Source organism: Equus caballus, chromosome 6 (genome assembly GCF_041296265.1).
Source record: "Equus caballus isolate H_3958 breed thoroughbred chromosome 6, TB-T2T, whole genome shotgun sequence".
Taxonomy (NCBI): Eukaryota; Metazoa; Chordata; class Mammalia; order Perissodactyla; family Equidae; genus Equus; species Equus caballus.
The window spans coordinates 44,367,422-44,382,241 of NC_091689.1; the positions used below are offsets into that span (position 1 = coordinate 44,367,422).

General features: G+C 47.7%; 1 protein-coding gene across 4 annotated transcripts in view; it reads left to right on the forward strand.

The window, feature by feature from the left end:
- The window catches only part of PRMT8 (protein arginine methyltransferase 8), an 89,406-nt gene that overhangs the window by 56,301 nt on the left and 18,285 nt on the right, over positions 1-14,820 (forward strand). For all 4 annotated transcript variants that reach the window (XM_001493878.5, XM_023642996.2, XM_070269783.1 and 1 more), the window contains exons 5-6: positions 7,918-8,060; positions 8,678-8,765. In XM_001493878.5, the coding sequence (XP_001493928.3) occupies positions 7,918-8,060; positions 8,678-8,765 (231 nt within the window). The remainder of the gene's footprint in view (positions 1-7,917; positions 8,061-8,677; positions 8,766-14,820) is intronic.

The window sequence follows — 14,820 nt, forward strand, 5'->3', positions numbered from 1 at the left end:
AGGTGTAGCGACATAAATAACAACACAGGACACAAAATACCTGCTACCCAGAATCAATCAATGTCTCTCCTCTCCACCTCCGCGTGGCTGCTCTGGATGGTTATCCACGTGTAGACGCACACCTCCATGAAGCCACCTGCAGCGGACGTGCAGCCTTCACATGGCTCCTTCCACACGCGTGGCCCACACACGTGCTGAGAGGCTCCTCTTTGACTTAAGCACTGACAACTATTACTTCCTCTCTTTCCCCGCCGAGGAAGCAGTGGGCTGCCTGAGAAGGTAGATTCGTCTGTGAAAAGTTGACGTAGGAGCTCAGGGATCGATATAATTTTTTACAGTTCTAGAAACAAAAACTCATAACCTATTTACTTCTCAGGAAACTAAAGGAAAAGAGTATATCCCTCCTTTCTCTTTTCCTACCTGTGCACATCCTAAAGCTTAAATGTCATGGATGGCAGAAGCCTATGCATGGCATGACCCGACAGATGGACAGAGGGCCCCTGCAACGTGGCGGGAGGGAGGGCTCCGTGAGATCACTTCCCCTGCTGAGCCACTGCGCGCTGCCTGGAGAGGAGCTGTGTGGGTGCGCGGCTTGCAGGGTTATTGTGGGATTAGACATAATGTTCATCAAGTGCCTGCCACGGGGCCTCACATGCAGCAGGTGCTCAACGAGCATGAACCACAGGGCCTTTCAAGCCTAATGTTCTACACGTGGCTCATTGTTGGTCACACGCTCCAAGCCTTTTGCAGATGATGCTTGAATTCTCTGCTCCCGCAGCCTTCCTCCGAGCTCTGTGGTCATCCAGTCCTGGGATGACTCCCCTGATGGGGACCCACCACCAGCCATCTGGGAGCTGTGATTGTTAGAAAGCACTTCCTTCCACGGAGGTGGAGTCCGCCTCCTGCAGCCTTGTCAGCGCTCTCCTTCTTTCCCTTGGGCCCATTCGGGGAGGGGAGACTTCATCTTCACGTGGCAGCCCTTGGCCCTCATCCCCAGGCTACACCCCCAGTTCCTTCCCCCTTTGCTTTGGTTTGAATCACCTTCTCCTCTGGCCATGCTTCTGGGTCTGTCTCACCTCGGGGAGTCATGCTCAGAAATAAGCACAGCCAGGCAACTGGAGGGCCCAGATGCTGTTCTAGCACTGTGGCTCCAGTTTCCATTAGCAGCTGCGGAAAACGCCATGTCTCACCGGTGCTGAGCTGGACTCAGCTGCAATCTGTTGTCTATCCATATCCGGTCTCTTGTCTGCCTATGTCACTGCCGGGCTGGAACTCCTAACTAATATCTTGTCAGCGGGTATTTTGAATCCAAACTGAGAGTCATACTTTTTATTCGTATAAAACTTCATGGTTAGATTTGGTCCTTCCTTACAAATTTCTAAGACTCCCTAGAGCATCAGGCTCCCGGGGTCTTCATTCTCTGCCTGGTGTTACCCACAGATTTGGTGGGTGCCCTGGGGGGAGTGAGGATGCTCCCGTAGGCTGGTCTGCATCCAGCTCTTGATCAGCACCTTTCATACAGCCAAGCAGTTAGCTGTGAGTCCACACAATCCTTTGTTGTCGTCTCCATGAGGATGCCACGGGGCGAGGACTTGTCGAAATCCCCACGTGGTACACTGCAAGCACGGTGCTTCAGAGCGTCGGCTCTGGACTCAGACTTCCTGGTCCACACTGAGTTTCGCCGGATTAGCTTGGGATGTTGTATACGATACTTTCTGCACCTTAGTTTCCTCGTCTATGAAATGGGAACAATAGTGGTACCTACCTCTTAGGGTCATTGTGAGGAGTACGTAGTTACTGTATGTAACACTGTGGCGTGCTGGGGCCGGCGCCTACAGGCTCCTGAAACCGATTGTTAAATTTTCAGTAAATTTGTGGAATGGATGAAGTCATGATGTCTTGAAATTGGCCACAGTGTGAATATTTACACGGCAGAAATCAGCAAATGCTACACGTCAGGACTTCTTCCCTCTGGAGAGCCAGTTGTTAAGTATCTACCAGCACACCACTGTGTCAAACACAACAGTCCTGTGGGCAGTAAGCAGACAATAAATGTTAGCTATTGTTATTATTATTTCATTTATTAACTTGACTAATGACCCTGTCAAAAGAAGGAATGAGATTAATCAGATACAGTTGTTTTTAATGAACCTGTACTGTGACTCCTGGTAATTGCTGCTCCCTTTCCTACTGCTCGTGAAGCGGCCCATTAATAACCTGAGGACTGGTTCACCCGCTCGGTCCTTCAGGCATTATTGTGCCGCACGCCAGGCCCTGTGCCAGGTTCTGGGTGTCAACGGCCAACAGGACAGATGGGATCTTTGCTCTCATGAAGCTTACAGTCTCATGGAGAGGGCAGACATAAAGGCAAGTGAACAAAACATCACAATAGAATTACAAATTGTGAAAGCTCTTAGAAAGAGATGTGAAGGAGTAGTTGAGAAAACCTGGGGATCCGCTTTCAATGGGGTGGTGGTGGTGGCATGCTGGAGCCAGCTCACCCTGCCTTCCCTCCCAACCCTGCTGTGCGTGACATCACAGTGTGAGCACAACAGACATCAGCAAATGCTATGAATCTGGGGTTTTTTCTCTCCTGGAGCCGGTTGTTAAACATTGAACAGCACAGCACTGGAAGAGAGGAACCTTTTCGGAGGAAAGGGCATTGAGGCAGAGACCTGAAAGATGACAGAAAGCCGGCACGCTAAGAGTGGAGGGAACAGTGGTGAGCGTGGACGGACTGCTGTGTCAGTTCCCTGGGGCAAGGATTTCTGCCTGTCCTGTGTGAGCTTCAGTCAGTAGTGAGAGTTGAGCCTGGAATGATTTGCTGACTCCCTGAGCCTAGAGGAAGACTTGCCTTCTCCATTCCCGCTGATTTCAACCACTCTGTCCAGCTCCACTGCCTCCCTGGGCCAAGCCCACGCCATCATCTGCCTGTGGCCAGCGTGTTGGGAATCTGCCCAGGCTGCACCGTGCTAGGGCTGCTAAGTAGTGGGCCAGACCTTGGAGAGGGGGACAAGTCCTGGTACGGTTGTGTTTACCCAAGCGTTAGTCCAGCCAGTGCCTAGGGGAGGAGACATGCCAAGCAGGGGCTCTGGCCAGGGAAGGGCCCCGAGCTTCAGACTTCAGAGCTCCAGCTAAGCAGACTAGGTTCTCAGCCCTCAAGGGACATAAAGGCTAGGACACAAAGCCAGGCAGATTACGTGCTGGGGGACCAGGAAGAAGCTCAAGCCCTGAGTTCTTGGGTGAATAGGGGATCTGGGAAGATAGAGGGTACCATGTTGAAGTTTCTACTATATTGAGGCTACACAGCACCCAGGGCTCATTTATGCCGCTCCAGTTATGGGGTCTGTTTGCTTCAGGTTATATTCTGGGTCCCTCCAGATATCGAGGGTAAAGATATTGGTGTTCTCTTTCTCTCATCACCACTGGCTCAAGGATGCACCTAGGTCTGACCTTGTAGGAGAGGTTTATCCATGCATCTGGACCCTGGAGAAGCTGAGGGTTGGAAGCCCTCGAGGTGGGGCTGACATCAGGGAGAGTACTGGGTTCTCTCCCTCACACCCTGGCTGCTCACGATCGTCCCACCTCTCCTCGCCCTGCTAACCAGCCCGACCAGGCTTCACGGGGAAGGGTGGCTTATTCTTTGGCCTTCCATGATTTCTTTTCTCCTATCATCCCAAGCAGTGCTTGGTGTTTACAACAATCCCACCAGGTAGGTAAGTCAGATATGATATCCATTTGCAGATGAAGGAAAGGAATCTCAGGGAGGCTGGTGACTTGGACCAGGTTACACAACAGGCATAGGTTTGGGCCCCACCTTTTGGATTCTCTGAACTCCAGTGCTCTCATTAGGCAAATGGAGTAATAAAACCAACCACATCGATTCCTTTGAGGATTCTTGAGATAATCCATGTAAAATCATTCTGCAAGCTGCTGTTCAAACACTAGTAATTTTTTACTATCATACTTAGGACTAGTTTAAAGATCTTTTGTCTTTGAACTCAATACCCTTTTTTCAAAATTGCTTATTCATGCATCCATTCATTCAGTAATGATTTTTGAATGTTTGTGAAGAGTCAAGTGCTCTGCTCGATCCTGGAACAGGAAGCTGAAATAGACAACTGAGGGGAGGAGGTCATAGGCTGGAGGCAAGTCAGGCCCTCAGAAGGTGTGTGGCAGCCGGGTGGGCGTCACCAGAATAGGTGTGTGAGCCATGTGGCAAGAGGGGGGAGGGGTGGCGAGTGGCTCTGCGGTGGGGGTGGCATGGGGGCGCTCCACTGTGAGACGATGTGCTCCCTGTCCTCACGCTGGGGACCCCTATGCCATCCCTTCTGCTCTGGGGAACAGGGAGGAGTCTAAAATGGGAAGACCACTAACTGAGACCATGTGGGGTCACCTGATTCCGATGGACCTGCTGGAGGCCCAAATGAGATCAGGCTGGCCTGATTTGTTAAATTTAAAAAAGTCAAACAAATGACCATGAATCAGAATGACTAGATGTCTGTAATTACCACTCAAGATGAAAAGGAAAAAAATCCCACTAAAAACAACCAAAAAAAAAAAAATTCTGGATGTCTAATTTGCAAACTAGAAGTTACAGGGGGAATATATTCCAACTTAGAGTTTATTGCTCCCTGTCGTGTACGTAGTTACAATTAATCATTCTGAAATTTATGAGCCAGGGTCCGGTCAATTGGTTGAGCAAATTTTCCACCATCCCTATGGAACAAAATACAGCTCCAGAGAGTGACCTCAATGCAACCTTGAGTTGACTCAGTTTTAGTGATGTGAGGTCCAGATTGGAGTGCGGTTCTGTAGTTCATAGCTGCTCAGAACCTTCATGTCAGTGGTTAGGAGCCTCTTGAAAGGGCTTGACATGGAGAAGGAATGCTTGTCCCTGCTTACGCTCACACAGTTCTCTGAGCCAACCCAATGCCGTACATTGGCCAATGGCTGCCAGTTAATTTCTATAAACCCCACCACAAGACGTAGCATTTTGCAGACTTGGAATTTGAATCTGGGAGTTTAAATGGTTGTTGGTGGTGAGGATAGGAAACGGGAAGAGCATGCCTGATGATTCAGCTGGGCAGTTGGGTTTGGGTCCAGAGAAACAATGTGGCCTCCTTTAAAAAAGTCAGGCTCAAGGAATTGGTGCAAATTAGAGTCAAATTGGACATCTCAGGCACTGCTTCTTTATTGATAGCCACCATGTCCACCAGTAAACTTCATAGAATGCCATAAACATGCTCAACACATATTTGAAGAATTGAAGCATTTTGGCGCTGCAAAGGATCTTAGGGATTTTCAGATTCAATCTCCATTCTTTTTCTCTCCCCCAATGAGGAAATTGAGGTCCTAAAGGGGAGTAATTATTTGATCAAGGATAATTATCAGCTGGAACTAAAAGTTGTCCACCTCCAGGACTCCCGCATAGGGTTGTGGAGATCGGGTACTACACAGAAGCACCTGGGCAAGGGGATGGATGGGTCTGAAATTCAGTCCACAGCTGGACCGAAGGGAGAGGTGCCTGTTCCCTTTCACAAAGGGCCATCTACTCACCAAGCCAGGTGGGGGCCACATCTGCTCCGAGAAATGTTTGGATGCAGAAGGGTGACGTGAGTGAACAGAGGTCCAGGCTCTTAAGTGTTTTATAGGGTTAATTGATTCATTGTGCCTTTTTGTAAGCAAAAACACTGTGATTTTTGCTGTCCTGTGACCCACTCTATCTGTGTATCTATCTATCTATCTACCTACCTACCTACCTATCATCTGTTGTACCCATATTCATCAGGATATTGCAACTAATGGGTAAGAGGGCTCGTGCAGAGAACAGGGACAGCATTCATTCCCTCTGTGGGGCACCCAAGGAATATTCCATCCTTACCTGTCTGTCAGACTAGCTATAAGTTCTTGTCCACTTCTGCACCCAGGGTGGAGGTCAGGGGGCACCAGAGGCAGGAGAAGACGTCTTCCTGGGCCTCACAGAGATCGTGATCTAATGCAAGAAGAACTGGTCCATAGCCCATAGACACACGCAGACATTAGGAAAGAGCCTTTGAGAAATGTGTAAGGAGGAAAGAATGGGGGGCCCATTAAAACACTTTAAAAATGTTTATAAAAGTAAGACAAACCAGGCTTTGCATGCAAATGAGTAGGCAGGTAGATGAGGCATATATTTGTCAGTTCTTTTGTGGAATAAGAAATAAATTAGGCACTCTATTTGCATCTTCAAAAATTCCTTACTCTGTCCTCTTGTGAACTCTCTTGGCTCCTCCTGGGCCCTGGTGTTGCCTCAGTTCCTGCCCTTGGGTCCCGGAGCCCCTAGAGAAGCAGACATTTGACCTATTCCTCCCACCCCTGCCAAACCTCTTGGAGAAGAGTAGCCTTTCGTGCTCTCACTCCTTAGGGACAGGGCTCATGAGCAGTAACCAGGAAGGCCACACAGCTTGGTCTCACTAGAGTGACCAGGGCCAATTTACGTCCGCAAGGTGTCTGACTCCTTACTGAGGAGGCCTTATGTGATTAAGCCTTGATTAAATACCAGACATTGAAGAGCTAACCATCATTAGAGGTTGCTAATGGGCACTCCATCACCTGCATCATCCACTGTGAAGACGTGAAATAAAGCCAGTGACCTGTGTGTCCTTTGTCATCTAGGAGCCTCCAATCCAAATTATTTTTCATGAAATTCACATTCAGGGCAGATGTGGTTTTTTAAAAATTATTATTCTTGAGTACCTGCCATTGTTCAATTTCCCCAGCAAACTTCAGACATTGTGTGATTTTTCAGAAGATGGTGCAGAAAGAGAGTTTCAGAGCATGAACATGTGTAACCTTTCAGAAGAAATGTTCAGATGGAACCAGCCGGCCAATACATCACCCTGTCAGTTTCACAGCAGCATCTAAGATAGCTTTTGCTGTGATCTTTACAGCAACAAATGCAAAAAAGAGACTCCAAAATGATGTGTGTGTCTATGTCAAATGATCAAAAATCTCACTAAGAAGTTTCTCCTGCCACAGAGGGGTGGGAAGGCCTTGGAAGTGACTCTTGAGCAGAGGCCACGTAGAACAAGGGCTTTATCCTGGCCCTATCCCTTCCAACTCTCCATCAGCTGGTTGACAAGGGGGACAGTGTCAGATGATGTCTACCTTCTCTTGAACCCTGGCTCTGAGCCTGGCACTTCACATGTCTTATTTCATTTCATCAGTACAACCACCTGCTAAGTGGATATTATTTCCCTGGTTGTTCTCTGAATTGAAGTTTGTTTAGGTCAAGTAACTTTTGGAAAGTCATACAGCTAATAATGAGAAGATCTAGCAGTTAAACCCAGATTTCTCTGACTATAAAGCTCATGCTCTTGTCAAAACACTAGGTTATCTTCCTCACGAACCCACTAGGAGATGAGCAGCCTCTGGGGGATGAGCCCTGGCTGTGAACAGATGCAAGAGCAATCAAGGAGGCATCCCTGCCCTTCTTTGGATTTGAATCGTCCTGGCAGCCTAAAATAGGGTGGGGATGGTGAGAAGCGCGTTAGAGTCATAGTGTATCAGACCTGGCCTCTCTTTCCGCAGCTACCGTTTAACCTCTCTAAGCTTCAGTTTCCTTAGTTCTAGAGGAGAATGATAATAATGTGTTTACTTCATGGAGTTATTGGGAGGATTACATGATATGGTGCATCTCATGGGCTTAGCACAGTGCCAAGCACATTGTAACTGCTCAATACATTTTAGGGGGGAAACCTGCAAGTAGTTTTCAATTCTCTTAGTATAACTAGCTTGGTGAAGGGTGAGGTATGTCACATCCTAGAAGCAGAATCAGAACAGGGCTAAAACTTGTAGATTTGGCTCTAATATGGGTGCTCATGGTTCCTGGCTAGGGTCCTTGCAAAGTGTGGCCTTGGGGTTCTTCTTTTCCAGTCATCACCATATTTAAAGGTAAAGTGGAAGAGGTGGAGCTGCCTGTGGAGAAGGTAGACATCATCATCAGCGAGTGGATGGGCTACTGTCTGTTCTATGAGTCAATGCTCAACACGGTGATCTTTGCCAGGGACAAGTGGCTGGTAAGTGTCCTACATGCTGTCCCCTCGTTGGTCTGCTGGCTGTCTTGCTGCTCTACCCTTGGCCTACTGCCTAGGAAGAATATGAGGACTTCAGAGAGGACTTGGGCTAGACCAGGCCCTTCTCTTTAAACCAGATCTACTTCAGGGATCAGAATGATTGTCCCCAGGTCCAACATGTCTAACTGCCACCATGTTCTCCTATAGGTCTACCCTTGGCCTCTTTGGCTATAATTGATACCCATTCTCTGTTGTCAATACAAAATTCTATTCTGGTCAGTGAATACTTAGGACTTGCATGGCTGCCAGAGAGCTGAGCATGCTTCTGACCTTGGCTTCCCCGGGCTGAAAGGTCATACCATCTTTCCCTGTTCATCATTGAACTTACCTTTGCCCCATTTCTTCCATTGACTCCACCTAGGTCCCTCAAATTCTCCCTGCTCTAGAATAAAAATTAAGCATTGCCATCCTAATCCTAACCCTGGCCAAGGTGACAGCCTGCTGAATGAGAAATTCTGGCAAGGGGGTGCTTGTCTGGTGACTCTATGTGCAGTTCAAAATGTGATGTCTTTGTCAGGTGAATAGATTACGAGACCCATTTCCCCACAATTCATCAACAGAAACCTGGAGGGCTTATGTTTCCAGACCGGGCAGCTTTGTACGTGGTGGCAATTGAAGACAGACAGTACAAGGACTTCAAAATCCACTGTAAGTCACCTTTTGATTCTCTGTTGGGCTTTTATTGCATGTGTGGGGAGGGAGGCACTTCAGTGGGCCCGAGATGAGCAGCCAGGCTCATGAACACAGCTGCTATGCCAGTGGAGGAGTTTACCTGCGACCCTTCCTGGATTCTTCTCTGTACATGTTTCCTCTAGTCCCAAGGGTGGGAGGCCTGCAGAGGGAAAAGTTGCAATGTGGCTGGTATAAGATAAAGGAGTGAGAGAATGAATGCAGTGGGAATGAAAAATGAATTGAAGCAGCAGAAGGTAGGTTTTTGCAGAGAACATAGGCCAGGCGGCTGGAAGCCTGTCAAGGTTCAGTTGTGCCAGAGGTCCACCACAGGGCTCCTGCTTTCATACCACTCAAACTCATCAAAATAATATTGATTCTCCTTCATCTTAAGTAAAATTTGAGGAGAGATGGAGACTGTGAATTTGCGTGTGCACGAGTGCATGTGTGTGACAGGAGACTCATAGCCACGTCTGCATTCGTAATTCTTTATCACATGAGAGCTTGCTGTTCTCTTAGGAAAAAGGCCCCCAAATCTCCAATGTTTTATCTAATCCAAAAAGGGCTGTCTTGTTCTATTTCATTTCAAGGGTAACACTTCTCAGTGACACAAGTCTGGTCCTCCATGAGATCACACCAAACATGTTTTCACCAGGTTAGAAACAGCCATGTCTCCTCAACCAGAACTAAAGACGACAGAGGAGCAAAGAACGCCTCACGCAGTCAACACGCACACAGTCCAACCCAGAGCACGAGGCACAGACTCCAAACCGCCCAAGGGACTCAGCAGACGTGGGGGTCCTGCCCCCATAGGGCCCAAGCCCTCCTTTGCAAGATGACTGTGGAGGGTTCACAGACTGCATGGTTGAGTAGACGCCTCCTGCCCTGAGAGGCTAAGACCCAGTAGTTCAACAAATTGTCGCTCCACTGACTCAAACAATTGCCATCTAACCGTTGTTGGTGCCGCTGATGATACCTCAGTCAGACTGTGCTACAGAACGTGTGCATTTGTGTGTGTGTTCACACTCTTCCGGAAACAAAACATCAAAGCGTGAAGTTCTGAGCCAGCTGCGGGAGAAGATAGGAATGGGACAGTTTGAGTTTGAGGCTCTGTGCCATCTGCCTCCAGCCAATCTGGGGTCATTTCTAACATGTGATGAGCAGGGAGAGGCAGAGTGGCCTAGGTTGCATGGTCATGCTTTGAAGTCTGCCAGCCCTGGGTTCAAATCCCACCTGGGTGACTGTAGGCAGCCTGACATCTTTGAGCCTCAGTCAGAGACACATCACCAGTCCCCTAGACTTGTCATGAGGATCAAGTGAGATGATGTAAATAAAAGGACTTGACAGTTCCTGGTGCTATACCACAGCGGCCTGGATCTAGTCTCCAAACGTGTCACTAAGCCCCCTTTCTGCTCATGGCTCCGGCAACCGAGCCTGACTGCCAAGATGGTTGGCCTCCAGTGGCTCAGAATCTAGGACAGATGTGTTCTCACGGCAGATCGCAGAAACAACTCAACAGTGAACATTGATCAAATGCATATGTAAATAGGACGTATTTTGCCCTGGAGCTGTATTATAATGCTACTTTTGGAATTCTCCCCGTAACCGTACTGAATAGTGTTTTGAGGAGAACCTTAGGGCGCATTCTTCATTCTCACGCACACTTAAATATTTGTTGAGCTCCGACCCTAGGCACAGCTCTTTGAGGGACTTCATGGTTTAAAAGCCAACATGTCTTCCCTGCTCCCTCCCTGGACTGTGTTCAGGAACCTCTGGAGCATGCATATTGTAACCAGCCAGCTGGAGCCAGAAGGGGACAGGGCCGCCCTGAGGGGCACCAGCGGGCAGCTGTTGATTCGGAGGTGCCAGCTCAGGACTGGTGATCACATGATGTAGTCTTGCACTGCCTGTTGCAATTTTTGTACCTTCTGGGAAAGAAAAAAATGAAAATTCGGCCCCATTTTTTCTTGTAGAATGCTTGCTCTGGAGCCTCTGTCAAAAACCCCCACAAAACCTAACAAAATCCCCAAATCAAACACAAAATTAAAATCTATTTAAAACACTGTTAAGCTTTCTATTTAAGTGCTTTTTAAAAATAATCTGTTTTTGTTTTTGGTAAAGGAATCAAGCCCATTTAGAAATCTGTTTCCAATTAATGAAGATTTTGGTTACTCTGAGTTCTAAATCAAAAGTAAAGCGTGAAGGTTGCTGGTTGCTAAGGGAACAATTGTAAGCAAATTTCAGTTGGCTCAAGAACCAGTTAGAAAAGAAAAATGTTAAAGTGGGGCAGGAGAGTGAGACATGCTGGACCCCTTTCAGAGAATGAGTTGTGAGGAAATAGCTTCCTCTCCTCCGCACCCCACCGCCCCTGCTTCCCTCCCCTCCTTTCCTTTCCCTTTCTCAACTGCACTCAACATGGCTCCCCAAGAAGGAGTGAAATACAGAACCTGCATGCAGTTTGCTCACCAGCTGCTGGAGAAGACGTAGAACGAGAAACAGGTGACTGGCCTGGGCTGCGCTCACAGTGCATATTTTGGAGAGTGAATGAATGAGTGGGGAATGAAGGAATAAAAGTAAGCCAGCAGAGGAATGTGCAAGGTATAGAGTTTAACCCTGAGAGAGGAGCAATTAGTTTTTAAAATTTCTACCGTGGAGGAGATTTTAGTATTTCATAATTGGAAGGAAACTTGGTAGGTATTCTATTCAATTTCTTACCCAATACGTGAATATACCACATGCTGAGAGGCAGAGGGATGGGCACCAGCTTCCTGGCTGATGGGCAGATGAAAAGGAAGGTCCCATGCAGGGTCAGTGGGGCCTGTAGCTGGAAGGCTGGAGGGCGGGACCTCAGATGCCCTCTGTGGGTTTCCCTCCACCTCCACCCCAGCATCCAGAGTTCTATTCTCTGGCTCTAGCCTATTTTATATGAGGAGCTGACTTTGTTCTCAGAGCCTGATATGTATGAAATTCTTGTAGACACCTTCCTTTCCGTCTAGAGGAGAAACCGTAAGTGGCACCTGGTGGCACTTGCCCTAGTTTTCTCTGACCACATTCTGGGGCAGTCCCATTAGCCCCAGCGGAGAAACTCAGATTGCTGGAGCCAGGGCAGGAGGGAGCATGTAGCTACAGCTCTCTCACTGAGGAGTCAAATTTGTTCTCCAGTACCTCATGTTTCTTTTTCTCCAGCTGCTTTTAAGATTTTCTCTTTATTGTGATATTTGTCAGTTTGACTCTGATGTGTCTAAATGTGTTTTTCTTGATATTTATCCTGCTTGGAATTCTATGGGATTCTTGTATCTGTGGGTTGCTGATTTCATTAGTTTAGGAAAATTTTCAGCCATTATCTCTACAAATATTATTTTCTGCCTAATTCCCTTTCTCTTCTCCTTCATGGACTCCAATTACACGTCTGTTAGATGTTGTCCTATGGATCTTGGATGCTCTCTATTTTTTTGTCTTTTATTTTCCTCTTTGTGTTTAAGTTTGGATAATTTTTATTGACCTGCTTTTAAATTTATTTATTATTTCCTCCGATGTATCCATCTTGCTAGTAAGTTCCTTGAAAGAATTCTTCATCTCAGGTATTGTGATTTTCATTTCTAGCATTTCCATCGGCTTTTTTTTTTTTGAAGATTTTATTTTTTTCCTGTTTCTCCCCAAAGCCCCCCAGTACATAGTTGTATATTCTTCGTTGTGAGTCCTTCTAGTTGTGGCATGTGGGACGCTGCCTCAGTGTGGCTTGATGAGCAGTGCCATGTCCGCGCCCAGGATTCGAACCAACAAAACACTGGGCCGCCTGCAGAGGAGCGTGAGAACTTAATCACTTGGCCACGGGGCCAGCCCTCCATCGGCTTTTTTTTCTAGTTTCCGTCTCATCGATGAAATTCTCTATCTGTTCATGCATTTGCCACCTTTTCCATTAGGTTATCTCACATGTTTGTTGTGGTCCCTGAGAGTCTCCATTGGATAATTCCAGTTCCTGAGCTGTCGCCGAGTCTGGTTCTGTTGACTGTCTTTTCTTTTGGTGATGGGTCATAGGTTTTTCCTTTTTCAAGTGTTCTGTAATTTTTTATTAATGCTAAATGTTATGAGTAGAAGAACAGTAGAGACAGATGGATAATAATTCTGCTTAGAAGAGAGCATACCTTTTCCCCTGCCGGGCGGTTACAGTGGGATTTGAGTCTATCTAGGCTGTAGTCATGGTAGGTTTGAGCTTGGCTGTTGCTTTAGTTACATTCATTGCAGCACTGTGAAGCCCTTTTCAAAAGTTTGTTTTAACCTCTAAATAATAGCCATGAGAGCTGAGCTCAGCATCTGAGGACTGGAAGGGCCTTTAAAGATCATCTAGCCTAAGGGGTTCCAAACTCTGGTTGGAATTGCCTATATAGATTTGAAAATTCCAGCTTTCAAGGTCCCAAATCTGGAGATTCCCCTTCAATAGGTGTGGTTTTGGTCCAGGAATCTGTATTTTTAAAAGTGTCCCAGATGATCCTGGAACACAGAACCACTGAACCAAACTCCTCACTTACAAACAAGCCAGAGAAGGGGATTGATCTGCTCATGGACACACAGCTCAGATGGAGGCAGAGCCAGAGGTCAAACCACATAATGATAACAACGACTATGGATCAAGGGACTATCTATTGTCCTTTACATGTGTTATCACAATTTGTCCTCTAACAACCCCAGAGAGGAGCCATAATGACCACCATCTCCATTTTAGAGAAGAAACCAGCTCTCTGAAAAGTTAAATTCTTGTCTAAGGTCACACAGCAAATAAGTGGCAGAGCCTAGACTTGAACTCCAGAGCCCAGGCCTCTAACCATTACACAGGTGGACTCGGGTATTTGCCCATCACTCGCACTGAAACTTCACTTAAGGCAGGGCCGAGAGGGAGGGGACAGGAGTGTGGCTGCAGGTCTCAGGGAAGGGTTTCAGCAAAGGCAGCCTGTCTCAGCATGCGTGTTTTCTCCGGGGAGAGGATGGATAGCTGTGTCCAGATTCTAGAACGGGCTCTTCTCTCAAGCATGACCCGTCGCCAACTGAGCAGCTTCCTTCCCAAACGTAGGTAGGTCTCAGTCGGGAATCTGGTCCCAGCCTCGGATGATTTACTGGGATATGACTGGCATCTCACCCTCAAGCTGGAATTTCACGAGCGCTCACCCCCTGGGAGATGGCTACTTTCTCTGCCTCTTCTCCCTGAGGAAGGTCTTTGTGTGCCTTTGACAAGAACCCGAGTCAAAGGAGGGAAGCTTTCCTGACCCTTCACGCCCCCTCCTCCCACACTGTCTCCTACACGCAGACGGGAACACAGGTTCCTAAGGTACCGTTTGATGAACGTTTTAAAAGAAAATTTAATCCCGTAAGATTTTAGAGAAAAGTGTCTCTACTTCAATGCACTGCTAAACCTGTCTGAATAAACAACAGATGAGATTCAGCCGCAAAGTAACTAAGGGCGGCGAAGGCCACCATCTGCACTGTGGGGAGAGGAGATTGCCTTCCTGATCACTGTGACAACTGGTCAGAGCGGCTGAAGGGTTAGGGGCCAGGCTGGGTCTGAGCCCCGGTGCCTCCGCGTCAGTGAGGTGTGACATTGGGCCAGATACCTCCTGTGAGCCAGATCCCAACTTCTCCCCACCCCAGTTCTCTCGTCTGTCATACAGAGGTGTCCTTACGGGGTTGCTGGGTAGAGTAAAGGAAGAGTCGGGGGTAGGTTATCAGCCACTGAGAGCAATGATTACCAGCGTGAAGGGCGATCTTGGAGCATCAGGTTTGCGTTCATTCACTCACCAGCCCTGTACCCTAAATCTTTCCCCCTCTCCAAGCATCTTGGAGCAGCAGCAAGGGGCAAGGGGCACTGCCAGCAGGTTTATGCCCCCTGGGGATGTTGCTCAGGGGATGGGTCCTTAGTGAGCGCAGCAGGCATGTGAGAAAAGCAGGCTCTTGTGGACCCACCCAAACTCCTCATTTTGCAGCTGTGAAAACTGAGGTTCAGAGAGGTTAGAGAATTTGCACAAGGGCCTGGCCAGTAAGC